General features: G+C 35.0%; 2 protein-coding genes across 3 annotated transcripts in view; both read right to left on the bottom strand.

Annotated features, from left to right (window-relative positions):
* The window catches only part of Prkag2_1 (5'-AMP-activated protein kinase subunit gamma-2), a 184322-nt gene extending 169910 nt beyond the window's left edge, over positions 1–14412 (bottom strand). The window contains exons 1-4 of one of the 2 annotated variants that reach the window (XM_054225524.1): positions 14265–14412; positions 5905–6493; positions 973–1134; positions 128–279 (exon numbers count right to left, since the gene is read on the bottom strand). In XM_054225524.1, the coding sequence (XP_054081499.1) occupies positions 128–279; positions 973–1108 (288 nt within the window). In that variant the 5' untranslated portion in view covers positions 1109–1134; positions 5905–6493; positions 14265–14412. Of the gene's footprint in view, positions 1–127; positions 280–972; positions 1135–5904; positions 6503–14264 lie in introns of those variants that run through there. The other variant, XM_029038942.2, reaches the window with a different exon arrangement.
* An 869-nt stretch (positions 14413–15281) lies between these two features.
* Positions 15282–16839, bottom strand: LOC105210069 (solute carrier family 35 member B1 homolog). The gene is made up of 3 exons (XM_011180798.3): positions 16476–16839; positions 15955–16419; positions 15282–15894 (listed from the first exon to the last, which is right to left on the bottom strand). The coding sequence occupies exons 1-3, from the start codon at positions 16678–16680 to the stop codon at positions 15542–15544; spliced, it is 1023 nt and encodes a 340-aa protein (XP_011179100.2). The 5' UTR covers positions 16681–16839; the 3' UTR covers positions 15282–15541.
* Between the last annotated feature and the right edge of the window lie 561 nt (positions 16840–17400).

Here is a 17400-nt window from a genome sequence, read left to right as displayed (position 1 = left end):
GCGAAGAACAGTTGCTCGTTATTATTACTACCAAAGTGAAGGCTACATAACTGAATGTATGTATGTATATAATCACACGCCTACATATTTATTTTGATTCTCGTATAAAAAGGTGCTCTCCACTTACCTGTTCAATATCAAAATCCCATTCCGGCGAGGGTGAGCGCACCGCACCACCAGTGGGTGGTGTGCCCTGTGCCGGTGAACCTTGTGGTTCCTCGGGGATAACAGCGAAGCGCCCACGATGATGCAAAATGGGCGAAATAGCACCATAATTAGCTGCAAAACAAAAAAGGGAATATGTTAATTACTTTAATAAGAATGAGCCTAAATAATTATGAACTCAAAAATCGTAATTTGTTTCAACACACAAATCCTTCAATCTTTGACTCTAATTTAATTGCATTATAGGTAGCTGAGAGAAATTTTCAGTGAGTGGGTAGGAATGATAAAAAGGAATCTTAAGTTAAGTTTTTCTACCAACTCTTGAACGTATTGTATATACAATCTGGCATAAGCTTTTTAAATTCGACTTCATTTCTTAAATTTCTAGTCGACAATTAAACAGGATAGACGTAAAACCTATTTCAAAGGCTTCAAGGAGTTTCTATTTGGTTTATTCGAACTTGAGACATCCCTATCTATCATTCATTGAATAATCCACATAAATAATAATAAGAAGAATATTCGAAGAAGCTCTCGGCTGTTTGTAAAGTATTCATCAACTAGCCATTATCCGCCTAACAATGAATGGAAATGAAAAAAGAGAACAAAGAATATTAATTTAAATTTCCGACGAACTGCAGAAAATACTCTTCAGTCAAAGTCAAGCACTTATCTGTAATTCTGCGTACAGAACAAAACCTCTATCTAATTAACAATTCTGCTGAAGCTCAATTTTATCTCACTTTTCTGCTATGTCCTCTACTATATACTCGATATAAGTACACGCAAACATTTAATTATACTTACACGTGGGCATTAGACGAAATCGCCCGAAGGTCGTCTCTGGTGGTCCTTGTGCTGTCGTTGAGGTCACATGAAAGCGACCGCGTCTGGCGGCAGCCACCTCCTCGTAGCCATTGCCACCACCCGTACCGCCAGGCATTTTGTTGTTGCTGCTGCAGGTTCACGCTGTAATTAAATACACAAAAACAAAATAATATTAAATATGCAGGTAAAACATGAAAGGCATGGATTTTATATGGAGGATAAGCATTATTTGTTGCAATACAGTTAGTGTTTAGTCTATTAGAGAGGTGTTGCCCGAAACTCAAACCGACCATAATGAAAAAAAGCCACAAATACTATATAAGTAACTTAGTAAAATGCGTCACTTCTTAAAACGAGCTTCGACCTTTCTTGTTTTGGCTGTTCTGATGTTATCTGAATGTCTGAACGATTTTTTGAACCTCATAGTTTTATAAGAAACCGGATAGAAACTTGTCGGTTTGGCAATGTTTGACTATTGACTATAACATTTTTTTTATAATTTCGGAATTTGACTAGAGCTGATTTCGAAATCACGTGACGGTATTTAGACAGTTCCTCATAGAAAATTAAATATTAAAAAGTCAAATGAAAACCTCCAAAATAATATGTCATTGACATAATAGCGATAAAATGAATGCCACAAAACCTGAAAACGAAACTCTTTATAACTCAAACTTTAGCTGTACTCGTATATGGAAATCAAGAATAGCTGTGGGGAGAATCGAAAATAGCGGCCAACAATGTGGAGGAGACATGGCAACGCGCCTAATGAACTGCAGACATGCGATTCGATTGATGTGTATATGTTGTTTCTGCTATGAGTGTTTGCAACATCGATTATATTTGGTTAAATAAAAACGGAAATGGCAAAACCACATAGATGAAAGACAAAAGTGTGCAACGGAAATTAAAGTGAAATTAAAGCGAAATTGCTGATGATATTGCGTTGTTGACAGACTTTCGGTCTAATTAGTTGCAGATCAGTGGTGGAGAGTGAAAAATCACCGAGACCAGATAGCTAAGATGTGAGGTTATGGTGTCTCTGGGGTTCATACCTACTGCATACCGTACTCTTTCTGTGGTTAGACATTTTGTAGTATTTAGTAGCGCGCTGTAGGATAGAATAATAACCGTAGTAATATCACAGATATTTGCTTCTCGAAAGTCAGTCATTATTCAGTATCTTTTAAATTTCAAGAATTCGAATACAGTTTTTCCTAGGAAAGGAACCTACCACTACTTCACATTGTCTTTAAAGTTCGATCAGCAATCATTTTTAAATCCTCTTTTCCTATTTAAGTTATCTAGAACACCATAAAGTACCATTAAGTCCTAGGGCTCACAAAGTGTTACGAATCGATGGTGGTTAAAGCATTCTTTGACAAATTCGTAACTAAAACGCCTCTTTGAGAACCCCTAAAAAGCCACAGATATAACGAATTGAGGATAAAACCCTCAACAATTATTTTAATACTTTACTATTCTTATTAAAGCTCACTGCAGTCTACAAGTCTACCCGAACATGTAGAACGTTGGCCAACGCTTGAAAGCTGTGGCGTCATTTTTATTATACAACGGTTATAAAATCATTTTGCTGATGTCATTTGTCAACAGTTGGTACACTTTTCCGCAGCGAAAATGCGTAAAACCCACACAAAAACCGTTAAACTGATAATGATGCATGCAGGAACACCCTTCCAATAAGTGAATGAAGAGAACGCACAAATTCTAAATACGCAAACAATATTAGCCATTGTAATGCGTTGCTTAACTAAACGACGTCAGCATGGCATCCACGTTAGTTGGACCCGCCTCCCCCTTTAAAAGATGTTATGGTTGTTGTATTGTATTGTATTACAGAGAGACCATGAATGTGCTAAAAGCAACAAACATGGAAAAATAAGTCGTAATAACCTCGATGGCAATCAGATTGTCTGGTATTAGCTGGCGCAATAACGCGTTGGTTGCTGGATTGACAGGGAAACTTACATAACCCAACTGATTCAGAACTTATGATAACCCAGTTTAACGTTTTCTATATATGTAATGATATTAGACATAAGACTATATTTAGGTCTACAACCTTGCTTCCGCCGCTTTTTTTTTTGTAAATTTAAGGCTCTTTGTAAATTTAAGGCTTTTTATATTAAAACAGTTACTACTTTTGACCATCTCTCTGGCAGCATGCGTATTCCGTGCAAATGTCGAGAATTCGGCTCAAAAAGTGAAATTTTCAGTTGAGAATAAGTTTGACATGCAAACAGATCTCTACAAATATTTTGTTAGGTTAATGTTGACACAAATGTCCAAGATCGATATAAAACGATTTAATTGACCAGTGCTTGACCCTAGAAACATTCCCGCAAATGTCGAGAATTCGGCTCAAAAAGTGACATTTTCAATTGAGATTAAGTTTGGGATGCAAACAGATCTCTACAAATATTTTGTTGGGTTAATTTTGACACAAATGTCCAAGATCGATATAAAACGATTTAATCGACCAGTGCTTGACCCTAGAGACATCTATTGGAAAACGACGAAAGTAGTGTAATATATTGGATCTAACAATAAAGTGTGAAAATTCTTGTACCAAGAACTACTTGGTGTCTTTGAGACTGTGTTTTAAAATTTTTCTCAAAACGGTATTTTCTTCCACATTATAATTCAAATAAAAATTTCAACTGTCATGGAAATACATTACTTTGGGGCCCGTACCGAACTAGTTTTAAAATATCGTTACTCTTGCCATCAAATTAACTGACCATGTGGTTCAGGGATTGCGTGTTCTTAGGCAACAAGTTAATAAAAAATCCTTCGCACACGCTCTCCACACAATCCTCAGCGGACTGCCTGTCAAAGAGCTACTTAATATGGGCATTCAGTAACTTTATTGTTTTAGCCTCAATTCCCTGTTCATTCAATGCAAATCAATGGCTAATGGCGTTACACAATATGTTTGATGTATGAATATGTATTTAGATATGTATGTACATGATGTATTTGAGCCAAATATTGAATTTACATATGGCTACATTATAGTGAATTCAAAAATATAATTCATAAATAATTTAAAAAAATACAAAAAATATATGTAGTTTAAAATTTATTTTTTAACTTTCTTATATACATATGTGCGAGATCAAGAAAGAGATTTCTTGGATCTCGCTTTTTAGAACAGGCTCGCGAAATAGCGAATATAGAGGTTAAGAATCTGTGCAGATTTGTAGTAGGTTCAGGGCGCTTTGTCGACTCATAATTTGTTAATCTAAGGGGGATCCAGGCTTCACAAAGGACTATATTTTAAAGTCTACGTGTGTTTTCCCTTTGGGAAACAGCCTTACAACCTAACCGATTGATTGATTTTTGATGGCATTAAAACACCATGCACATACATACAATACCAGAATATTTACCACAATTCAGTACACCTTCATTCATAAAAGGAAACATTAAAAATTGATTTCTTATATTTTTGGCATTCTCAAGGTTGCATGGTTCACCGCCATTTCATGCTCGAAGCTATAATAACATTTCCGCAAAAATAAACACACACAAATTCATTGATAAACCACACATACATATGTATATGATTTGTATCTAACCAAAACTTGTATCCAACCTTCTAATGCCTTTTGTTAAATTCAGTGGAAAGATGTATTGTGTTGGCAGTCTTTTGTTAAACGTTTTTTTAGCCCGGTGATATCGAAAAAGGATGTACAGGTATGTAAGTATGTGGCGGAATTGACGTAAGCTACTTACTGCCCATACTAATTAGGATACAACGAATTTGAACATCCTTACACGTAATGAAATTTATTAATGAGAATGTGTAGTTTAAATAAAACAATGACGGAAGGTCATAAGGTCAGACAAGCAAAGCCTTATTGCGGAATTTATAAAAAAAAAATATATTAGAAGCATTTTTAGATTAAATCTCTTGCAAATATATCGTTGAAAAATTATTTCTAAAATCGTTCGACAAGCTACTCCTCTGTGAAGTATCAATATGAAGTTTTCGACATCTCTCTTCAGTAGGGTTTGACATTTCATCATGGAAAGATTTACGATCCAAAAACAAGTTGAAATTATTAAAATTTGCTACCGTAATTCGGAGTCAGTGGCCTTAACTTTAAAAGCGCTACGTCCAACTTATGGTCGTCATAATCATCCTGTCAGATCAACAATTGAGCGTCTAGTGGAAAAATTTGAGTCCACAGGCACAGTACAAAATGAAGTGCCCGTATCAATCAATCAATATCAATTGAGGAAGACCCAAATCAGTCACTCACACATCGTTCTCAAGCGTTGTGCATCTCTGTGACGTCGTTGTGGCGAATTTTACGAAAAGATCTTCGCCAACACACTTACAAGACCAACTTGACGCAAGAACTGAAGCAGCTTGATCACCAGAATCGCCGAATGGTCGTAAATTCGGTTGAGCAACAATTTGAAAATGATACGGATTTTCATCGAAAAATCATCTTCAGCGATGAGGCTCATTTCTGGCTGAATGGCTTCTTCAATAAGCAAAATATGCGTTATTGGTCAGGCAGAAATCCACACGTACTCTTTCATGTTCTAATTCATGCCTTAATAATTTATTAACCAACAACTTTTGTATGAAAATTGAATTTATCTACATCTACTACATATCAAATATGTATGTATGCAGATAGATATAGACGCACTTTCGTTTTATGTCTGTTTTATTATGACATACGATGCCTCATTTAAAATTCTAATTTATGGCATAATATTTACAAACTTATCAACGGCGATGGATAACACAAAGTAATTGGCAACAAGTGATAGGCTTAATAGATTACACGCCTGCATGTAATAAAATTAATAAATGAGATATGTAGTATGTAATGCAAATAAAATTGTATAAAAGCTACGGAAGCTACTCACCGCTACAATTTGTTGACTGCCACACAACTGGTGGCGGCAGCGACGTAGTACGGAAAGTTTGCTGAATTAAAACTACGGTGCTTCTTTGTTTTATAAACTTTGTTGTTGTTTTTACACTTTTACTGCAGCTTATGTTTTGCAGTTAAATATTTTTTTCGCGAAAAATTACGCGGCGCGGTTAGTATAGTTATTCAAGGTTTCCACACAGTAATGCACTTGACACAGGAGGCGTTAATTAGTTAAGCCGCAAGGCAAACAAACTGAGTGAACGTTGGTGAAGACGTGGCAAGTGTAAATTGCTTTATATTGCATTCGGTTTTTTTTCTTCTTTTTTTCAGATTGCACTTTTTATTTCATCACTTCTGCTGGTAGCTTTTTTGTGCTTCAGCGGATATTATAGAATATTAGCATTTTATTATAGATGAAAAATACAACAACTAGTATTTGCTACTTTAATTTGATCATCTTCTTTAATATTATATATTTTTCACCGATTTATTTTTTTACTATTTTTTGGTACAATACACAACACTTTTTAGTTCAATCATGAAGCTGTTGATTTCTGTAGTGTTTTGTGTAAGCAATGACACTTTAATTACTACAAAATTAAATAATAATTTATTAAATTATGCTGAAAAATATTTCATTGAATTTTTTATTTAATATAAGTAATTTAAAATAAAAATAAAATAAAAATCAATAATAAAATATTAGTATTCTTAATATTCGGATTGATAGTGAGTTCAATATTAATCAGTACTGAGTACGAATTATCAACACTATTCTTAACTACTCGTTACTTTATTGACGACTATCGAGTAATTTTAGCAAATAACAAAAATTAACGACGTTTTAAGGACTTTTTTCTCAAATTTCTTCGAATTGCATGCAAAACCATAACGATTAAGTAGTGTCAATTTTATCTAGTGCACTTCTAATGCCTTTAAGATAGTAAGGAAACGAGTTTTAACGATACTTTTTGGCAATAATGATTACTGAGCTCGACATTTCTTTGAAGATTCATATGAGTACTGAAACCCAACATTTCCTGAGAGTTTTTATGCTAGAAGTAGCGCTAACACTGATTTCTGAGCATTCAGCGTTCAGCGTGACCACTGCTGTGTGATTATTTACTGATATTTAGATGAAATTGGGTTTGGCAGCCGGTAATTGGTATTTTAAAATTATTGGAAATTAGTTTCGGCATTTGATAGATAATGAGCAACATATTTCTAATATAGAAAAGTTCAACGCATTAATTCAGCTGAAATTCATAAGAACTGCCAATTTAAGTATAAAGAAGAACTCGCGAACCAGAAATTTACATATTTTAGGAGAGTGCGTGGTAAAATTACAAACAAAGTCTACAAAGTATATTATTTTTATTTTTTTATTATAAAGATTATTATACCGTTTAATTTACACTTTTTTAATTTTTTCTAAATTTTTATCCACAAAATTTGTATAATTCTTCTTCCTCTCATTATTTTTTTTTTAAATCAGCCAAACAACTAATTTTGCACTACTGAAACTGTATAAAACACTTAAACGCCCCAATTTGAAATTTTATAATGATATTTCTAAAACAGTTATAATCTTTTTGCATATCCTAAACACACCATAAATAATTCACAAAATCAATTTTGCTGATTTGCATTTCATTTACAATTTGCAAAGCGTTTTCGTGGTTCGTGGTCGCACTACCGAATTTTCGCGAGTTTTCTTGCACGCTGCAGACAAAAGTCTGTGTTGAAAACACACGCTCGGCATGTAATTTCGCCACCAACACGCTTGCCACTTGGCAGCAACGGCGACTATTGATTTTGTCTTGGATTTCGTTGTGTCAACTGCGTTGCGGCGTTTTTGTTTGTCGAGGTGCCAACAATAACAACAACACTTGAGTTGTTAAAATTTCCAACACACACGCCGTGCAATATTAACTATGCGGCACTGCTACTGCTGCTGTTGCTACTGCGACTGCAATCGTTGCTGGTACAGTGCAACACCGGAAACTAACTGCAACACAACGCCGTCTCTGCAAACATGCACCCTTACGAGCGCACACAGCAACACAAACACACACACACACTTGTATATGACTGCAGGCGAGTGTTTGGTAATCAAATAAATACCAACAACAATGTTGATTGCTTTTGAAAACTTAAAACACAAACTTTTCCCAAGCGATTTATGCAATCTTCTGCTGAAATCGCACTCACTTTCACTTTAACTTGTCGATTTCATAAGAATTCATTTCGTTTGAAAAAATTACATTTTCGCTTATGAAAACACGCTCACTCACAGTTAACCGCTAACTAGACGTAATAGCAAAAATACTCGCCTGTACTGTGCGTATTAGTCACACTGCGCGGAAAATTTTACGAATTTTCAACCCGATCACTGTCCAAAATTCTTTTTTGTTTTGAAAATAATATTTTTTATTTTGATTTTCTATTTTGCACAAAATAACTTTTGTCTAGCTACTGTGTGCTGCTGGCTGGCTTTGAACAGCTGCCGTACGTACAGCGTTCGCAAATAATGTACAGCTCTTCGGGTAAGCATGTGAAAATGGCTAGGCATTCACTTGCTTTACGCTCACAGCCTTTCATACACTCTAACTCACTCTCTCCGCCTCTCTCTATCACTCGCTATATACTATTCATTTCAATTTTGGTGCGCCTGCTCTCTCGTGCGCATGTGCTTGCGCTCTTTTTATGTGTTCCACTTTGCCAATTGTATAAAAATAAACACTTGAGTTCATTTACATTTCAGCATTTCAAGAATTTTTGCATTTTCACGTTGACGTTATAGCAAATTGTGTCTGTTACTGACGTTGAGAAAAAGGAAAATATGCTAAAAGGCATTGGCTTATAGTATTTTCTTATGTTGTACGCGGCGTATGCGTGACCGGGAAAAGGTGCACGTGTTCGGCGATTACGTATACGCTGTGTAGGGCGGTCGCTCAGCAATTTATGAGCGTACGCTAAACTACATAATTATCAAAACTTTATTGGATTTTGACTATATCGATCAGTTTTGGTGGGTAAGGGCGAACACCCGAGCTCTGCTTATGCCTCTTGGTGTTATCCGTGAAATATATTCTATAAATATCTAGATGCCTGCTTTCAATAAAGTCTTGGGGGTTCTCAGAATGGATCGGAGTATTTTAAAGGTTGAGTCTAACATAAAATTATTAATAATTATCTTGTAGAAGATTTTTTAATCTCGAGGAACCACCTTCCTAACACCCAAACTGTCAAATTAGGTCAGGTTCCCATATTGAAATGAACGATGGATTAAATGTCAAAAACAGATTATAGAGCACGAATCGTCAAATGCAGAGTGGAGGCTATGAAACTCCAGAGAGTTGTTATCCATATGTGGATCACATTGAATCTTCATACACCTTGGACTAAGTATTTATAGATCTGCTGGTATGAAAGTTCAGCACAGCATAATTCTTTTTTCTTTCCAACAACATTATAAGATAAGATTATTCACGGTTCTTGTATAAGATCAATCGTCTATGGACCTTTTTTCAAGGCAGATTTTTGGTAACTGTAAAATTTTGGAATAATTTAAAAAATTATCAAAGAAGAAAAGCTCGAGAAACTGAAAACAAAGTCAAACATTCAATGTGACTTCAAAAAATAACGGTACTCCCAATTTCTAACCCTCATCTTGAACTTTCAAGAACGCGGCATAACAGTTAAAGCCTCAAAGTATGCACCACAACAGGCAAGTAACGGTGACCAGTTAAATTTTGTAAAAATGTTGTGTAAAGAGAGAAAGAGACTGAGAAGAGAGTTATTATTCGTGCAGAGAGCATAACAGCGCAATGGCGCAAAAACAAAGCAAATATGCGCACGACAGCACAGCAGCAACGCAGAGACGACGACGAAAGCAAGTGGAAAATAAATAACAATAATAAAACGAAAATGCAAAAACAAGTTCGTCCAAGATAACCAAAATAGAGCGCTGCCGTGTGTTGTGGTTTGACTCACTGGCTTGTTGGCTGCTTGCTGCAGGCTGTCAGCGATGGACTCGAACTGCATACGAGTGTCTGTCTGTCAGTTTGTGATAAAACACGTGAGCACGACTGAGGGTTGTACCAAAGCAGAAAGAATGGGTGGTGGGTGAGTGGTTGACGCGCCCCGCTGCAAGCTGCGGGCTGTGTGGCACAGTTGTTGTGGCGAAAGAATGCAATTAATGCAACATTGCTGCATTCGGTGAAATAACGCAAAATGCTGTAATATTTTTATGGGCATATTCGGTGATGGCAATAAAAATGAGAATAGTAATTTCGTTAATTACACTGAGTTGAGATCATCAGCGCGCGATTAAGTGAATTATTAGTCATGGTGTTAATTTCACGAATTTCACAAACGCTACTGGACATTTTTGCGCGAAAACGAAAAGCGCTCTCGAGTATGCAAGCGGCGGCGTGAGCGGTGTGTTTGTTTATTAACACAATCACGCTCATGTGGCATGTGAGTCATGCCTGCAGGCAGCAAGCCACGCCATGGTAGGTTGCATGACTGCCGGCTGACATTGCAACTTGTCATGAAGTGTGTATGTACATATGTATATTGTATGGAAGTGTGTGCCGTGTCACGAAAGCGCAAATTTGAATTTTAGTGCGAAAAATGTTGTAACACAAAAATCGCGCTGATTTGGCGAAGAACTAATAATCTCATATTTAAATATTTTTTTCTGTTTTTTTTTTTTATTTCATAAATAATAATAAATAGTACTTTGCATTACAGCCTCTCCGACCTTCGCTCACGCAACGTTGCCAATCTATCAATCCATCAGCCGGCCAACTGCCGGCCATCAAAATGTATGATGAGTCTGTGTGCCTGCTAATCTATAGGTGGCCCCATTTAATTCATGACTGCCTTGTGCATACATACATACAACTTATATATTATATAGAATGCCGTTACATATGTTTTTTTGCATTTTTGCGTGATTTCACATTCGCCGCGAACGAATTGTTCAATTCATTTCAATTAAAATTTATTGAAATTGATGCACTACGGCTGTCTATAAAAATTAAAAGGAAAATCTCGTTAAAATACAAATAAAAATATATTTTCCAAATTTACAATTTTCTTTAAATGCAATTCTTTTCAAGTAAGACATAAATTTTCTTCAATTACGCGTCGCAAATTCATGACAGCTAATCGCAATAAAAGCGAAATTCAAAATTGTTTTGTTAATTTAGGTATTTATTGATTTTTTCATTACTCAGCTGCTTTAACGACAGCTTCAAAATATTATTTTTTTTTTTTTGTTTTACACTAACGTTGCTTGGCGTACATTTTGACTTTCGACGCTTGTTTATTTTAATTTTTTTTTGTTTCTTCTTTACGTTAATTATTTTGTGTATTTATAGCGCGAGCAAATGGTGGGCGTGCCAAGTATGTAGTGCTGACGATGATGGTGTTCGCTGTAGTATGGGCGCATGTGACTAATGACATCATTGCGAAAACGCTGACAGGAGCGAATCATCGTAAGCAAAGGAAATTTTTTAATTGACCGAAAAATTGTACTGTACCTTAGACAAGCAACAATTGAGCAAACAATAATTATTGCGTTGAAAAGTGTCTGAAATTTGCAAATTTTTTAATTTTTTATGCGATATTTGGTGCATATACTCAAAGAAACAAGTATACATACAAACATACTTTGATACAAATACATACATATTTGAGCACAAAATGTATGACATGCCTGCCTTTTTCACTTTATTTGCTTTTTTTTTAAGATTTACTTCTCTTTTTCGCTTTTCATTAGCTTTAGTTTTAATAGTTGTAGTTTTTGTTGTGCATTTACTTTGAAATCAATTACGTCTATTTGCCACAAATAAACACTTTTTACTTAAATGTCTCAACATTGCCGTCAAATAATCCGTTTACTTGCTTTTGTTTTTCATTTAATTTATTTTCATTATTTTTTGTTGACCATTTTTAAGTTCATTTGTTTGACTGTCTGCTCTGTTGTTTAAACATGAAATTGATTTCGTCCGATATTGCAATGAAAGTGCGGGGAAAAATTACACGTTACCAGCAGCTCACGAACAAAGAATTTCTATTTTAACGCAAATAAATTTCAAATAATGCTTTAAACTATTGTGACGTCATATAAGCAACTTTTTTATTCTATATCAAAGAAAAACTGGCAGCGAGATTTTGTTAAATTCACAAATCGAAGTTTTTCGATAAAAATTTCCATCTCATAAACCAATTGATCGATATACCTTCATATTATGGCACACTTCTGGGCGTTAAACAGAGCTCTAAAGTACTTTTGGTAGACAATAAATGAATATACTAATTTATAAGTAAAATAGTATAATCTGTTGCTTTTTATAAAGAATTTATACTAATATTTTGTATTGACAAAAACCAAAAAAAAAAATCGCATGTGACAAATACTCATGATTCACACAAACACAAATACGTCAACACTACTGAAATGCTTAAGCGCGCCACTTTGTTTCATTTCAAAATTGTATAGATTACATAAAAACGAATCAAAGTTATTAATAATAATAATATCCAGTACTCGAGAATAGACATGAGACATGCCATTGAAATGTATTAGTTTCGATGAAAGAAATGTGAGCCGAAACAGCGATCTTATCACTTTCTATGAAATGCCGTAGCAGGTGAACCCATTGCTTATATTTGCTGATAATCATATCAATCGGACACCGCGACAAAGCGTATACAAACGCGCTATGAACACGAATGCGCGCAGAAATACATAAATATTTACATATGTATATACTTATATGTATGTATTAGTACATACAAATGATATTGCTGATTTCGCTAAATTTAACCGCGTCGATGTGTTATAAATCTCCAATAATAAATTATAATATTCAGTTTTATGGGTGACAGCAAGTGTGGGGCTTTTATTATTATAAGCGTAGTGATAAGTGGGAAAAAAGAACGCGCAACGGTACATACTTTGAGACAGTAAATATTAAGTTGAAGAAGAATATTTAATAAAATGAAATACGAAAAATTTAAATATACTTGTATTCATATTTCTTTATATAAAAATACATGTATCTGTTGTTGTTTATTGTAAATACAATTAAATAATTGATTATTTTCTTTCGCTTTGCAGCAACACAAACAAATAGCTAATTATCAGAAAAGCACTCAGCTCAAATTGCTTTATGAACTAGTTGTCTATAAAAGCTAGGTTAGGTGCACACTCGATTGAATAGCAATTCTTTAAGCTATATTTACTCGCACAAATCATTACAATGCATTAAACTTGTCAGAGTTTATATCATTTTACTTGTATTTTACTATGTGCGCACATAAATTATAATTTACTTGCACTTTAAACAAAATTTCACAAAATTTACAGCGTCATTTATCAAATTCAATTTCAACAATTCGTTAAAATGCTATAACAACGAACTAACAATAACAGCAATTTGTCTGCGGAAGCCAGCCGGTAAACGATAACAACACTCGTCATTTGCCGGTTATGTTTGCATGCGCTTACATACATACACACAATATATACATACAAATATATGCATTCACAAATTAACTTCCTCTGCTATCAAATGGATGACAGTTCATGCAACTAACACTAGCAATATTCTCTAATAGCCCGGGGCACATGCAACTACGTCCGACAATGTTAAAGAGATGTCCACGAAACTGACAGCAAACGGTCGGTTTAGTAACAGTAGTATAACAGCAACAAAAACTCGCGTAAAGTAACGACTTTTTATAAAAAAAAACACTGACACTATGGTTGCTACATGCCTTTTTTTCTATTCTTTACATGTTTTCGTTTTTGTTTTTGATTGTCATATGCATGCCTTTGTTCTGCTGGTGATAATTAGCCGACAGCCCCTGGAGGGGCGTAAAATCTGCGCCGCGCGTTACTATTTAACGCTAATTAAATAGCGTATAGCAAATAAATTTGCTTTTATTTTTGTAGCGGCTACTGTTATTTACTTAGTACAGATTTTAAGATTATGTACTTTTATGTAATGCAGATAAGCGCGTATATACTATTTTCACATTTAATTTACACTTTTCATTTATAAAACAATGCCGAATGTAATGATTTTTCACCGTACAACAGACAACCGTTGTAGCACCAATAGCTAACTGGTCGGCCTATTGGAGCGAGTGGCGACCACAAGCAGGTCAGGCAAACATACGCTATGTATATATTACACACACCAACACACATGCACAACGTTTTCAATGCGCAGCCTCGGCCCAAGCTTCAGCCTCTTTTCTTCTTATCGCCATTAGTGTATTGGCATCTTCGCTAAACTTTTCATTTTATTTTATTTCATTTGCAATAATCACCTCCTTCACTACACATGCACATTCGTAGTCGAGCGCTCGTTTTCATTTATCGTTTAATAGCAAATATATATATTTTTATTAATTTAATACAACACATTCGTTTGCGAATTTTTAAAAACTATAGGATTTTTTCTATTATAATGCCATTGCACACACGCACACACTAATGAATGAATATTATATGAATATGACAGAAAGAGTGCTTTTCTGATTGCAGTCAACTGGCGAAATGTCAAAGGAAAATGCTTCATTCACTATTTTTTTTATTAGTTTGTTGTCTATTGTGAATGATATTTTCTTTACTGTTTGACTCACTTCCTGTTATCCGTTTGATATTCGGTAAGAGAACGTCTCTTTATATGATGAACGAATAAGTGAAAATATAAAGGAGAGAATTTAAAAAAAAATACTCTCCATTGGCGGACTGTTGTAATAAATGGATGAATAGCAGAACAGCAAAATTCAAACTGACAGTTCACAATTAAAATAAGCGGCAATACGCGCGCTTCCGCAGCAATTTAGAAACAATTAGAGATGTAAAAGTTTGAAAAACGGTTTGGTGCATACAAATTTCCAAATATATTCCACTATATAAACCTACGATATTTTCTTTCAAATTGTGTATCTCCGAAAATAGTGCGAGTTATTGGTGCAATCGGGATTGTGATGTAAGTCAATTTGTACGTTGAACTTCCATAATCGTATCAAAAAACTATTAGTGCTCGATTATAACATGTTAACAACAGTTGTAAGGAAGTATTGTTGTTATTGTAGCAGTAAACTACTTCCGCCAAATAATATATTTTTTAGAAGGCAGCTGTCGCAACAGGTCGGCCTGACATCAATTGAGGCATTTTCAATTTAAACAGACTTCAATGTCTGCGCGATATAGAAGTCTTCACTCTTTTTAGTTATATAATGTTCTAGGTTATATAAAATATAAATTTGAAAATATTTCGTTATGCAAAATGAGTGATTTACATTTGGATACAATAATTGTGGAGTAAGACAAATTAATTTGGTGATTTTTAACAAATTCACATATATTTTTAGCTATTTTATTTGTACAACAGCACTATTACTACTTTCATTTCTTTTATGGATAAAAGTAGAGAGACCACACATAAGTATAATTTTACTTCATACAGCATAAAACACTATTTAAGTAAATTTGGAAGTTATGTATATGTTATGTCTTAGATATATCATTGATATATACAGCAATTAAAAAATATTTATTATATATAATATAAAGTCTATACTATTTCATCTAAATTCTATGATATCAACTTTTTCTTGTCATCCGCAAGATCTCCTTCAGCTTTCTTTGCAGCTGCAGCTTTCTTGTCATTTCCCTTTCCATAGAACATATCAAAGAACAGCGCTGCAAATACCAACAAAGCGCCGAACCATTGTCGTGCAATAAGCACATTTCCAAAGAGCAAAACCGAACATAACACAGTGAAGAATTTACGCGTTGTTGTCACCACAGAGCAGGCTAGTGGTCCGAATTTCGCAACCATTAGGAAGATAAATAATTGACCAATAGCACCGCATAATGCAAGCATTGCTAAATGGCTCCATAGTTCAGGATGACGTGTAGCAAAATGTACGAATTCTTTAGCTTCACCTGAATGAAAATATTATTTTACTTTTTAATGAACTTTGCTGAAGTTCTAATGGCACTTACCTGTCAAAACAGTAGCAAAACTGAGCATAATAGTGCTCCAAAAGTTCATAGCCAACATCATTTGCTGTCCGGATGGTGCGCTCGAAGCACGCATTCTCTCTTGCACTGCACCTGTTAGTCCATCCATAGCTAAACTGAGGAAAAGCAGCAGTTCTCCCAAACCCGTTGTCTCTTTAGGTAAATGTGCAATTTGGCTTTCTTTGTACATAAATAGCACTACACCAACAACTATAGTTGTAACGCAAGCATAACGTACCCAGGAATAAGACTTGCGACCAATTAAAACACCCAATATCATTACTGGAATCGGTTTGGCTGATTTGCCCACCACCTGTGTTGGGTACGGTACCCAACGCAGCGCCATGTTAGACGATACCATAGCTAATAGGTAGGTTAGCGCACTAACAGCATAGTATCCAGAATGTGTTTGATCCTCTTTCTTTGGTTTTTTGGCCCATAACATACCTTTGTGATAAATCAATTAAATACAAACGAACGTAATGTACTTGTGTCTCTCTTACCTTTAGCAAAAACGAAATTACAAAAGCACTGCACCCATACTAACGCCAGAACGTAAGTGAATCGCTCACCTACTTTGCCATCTTCATTAGGTTCATTTCCATAACGCCCCCGTGTAATTTTCTCCTGCACAATTCCGAATAGAAAGTAGCAAAAGAATATACTCAAGGAGTATATAAGAAAACTACTCTTTTCTGGTATTTTCATGGCTCCGTTTGTGCTGCTAGAACGCTGACTTTAGTTAATTATCGTTTGCTTTAACCGCTCGCAATAAGTAAAGAATTTAGTGCAGTATTTAACTTTTTTTGGGAGCACTGAACTGTTTTACTTTAATTGCACACGTCAGAAGTTTTTTAAAAGCGTTTATTTCTGCATTCGGCAAACGACGCTACGTCAATTTATGCGATTGTCAAAATCAGCTGTTTGAGTAAATGCAGGGGGCTGCCACAGTGTTTGGGAATGCGGTGGTGAATATGTGCTGCCGGATTTTTAATGTACAAATGTCTGTGATGTACTTACTTTAACTGCAGGAAACTCGACTGTACGCATGGCGTAAATGTCGGAAGCGTATGTATGATTATTCGAGGTCTGTACAAAAAAGAAGGCGAATTCTCAAATTTTATGGGTTACGTAAATTCGATGATAAATTTTTATACTCTCGCAACATGATGCGCAGAGTATAATAGTTTTGTTCTCATAACAGTTGTTTTTGTCACTTAGAACTAAAAGAGTTTGATACAGATATACAGTGGAGTTCAAATCCGCATTTTGTGTCTCTGTCTGTCTGTCCCTGCAAGCGAATACTTAAACATAAAACTTGAGACATCTTAATGAAACTTGATCAACATATTCCTTAGAACTATGAGAGGATTGTTATTGCATATGGGCGAAATCGGACCATTGCCGCGCCCACAAAATAGCGTTAAA

This window comes from Zeugodacus cucurbitae, chromosome 2 (assembly GCF_028554725.1).
Source record: "Zeugodacus cucurbitae isolate PBARC_wt_2022May chromosome 2, idZeuCucr1.2, whole genome shotgun sequence".
Lineage (NCBI taxonomy): Eukaryota > Metazoa > Arthropoda > Insecta > Diptera > Tephritidae > Zeugodacus > Zeugodacus cucurbitae.
Note: the sequence above shows the minus strand (reverse complement) of the source record. Positions and strands in the feature narration are given on the sequence as shown.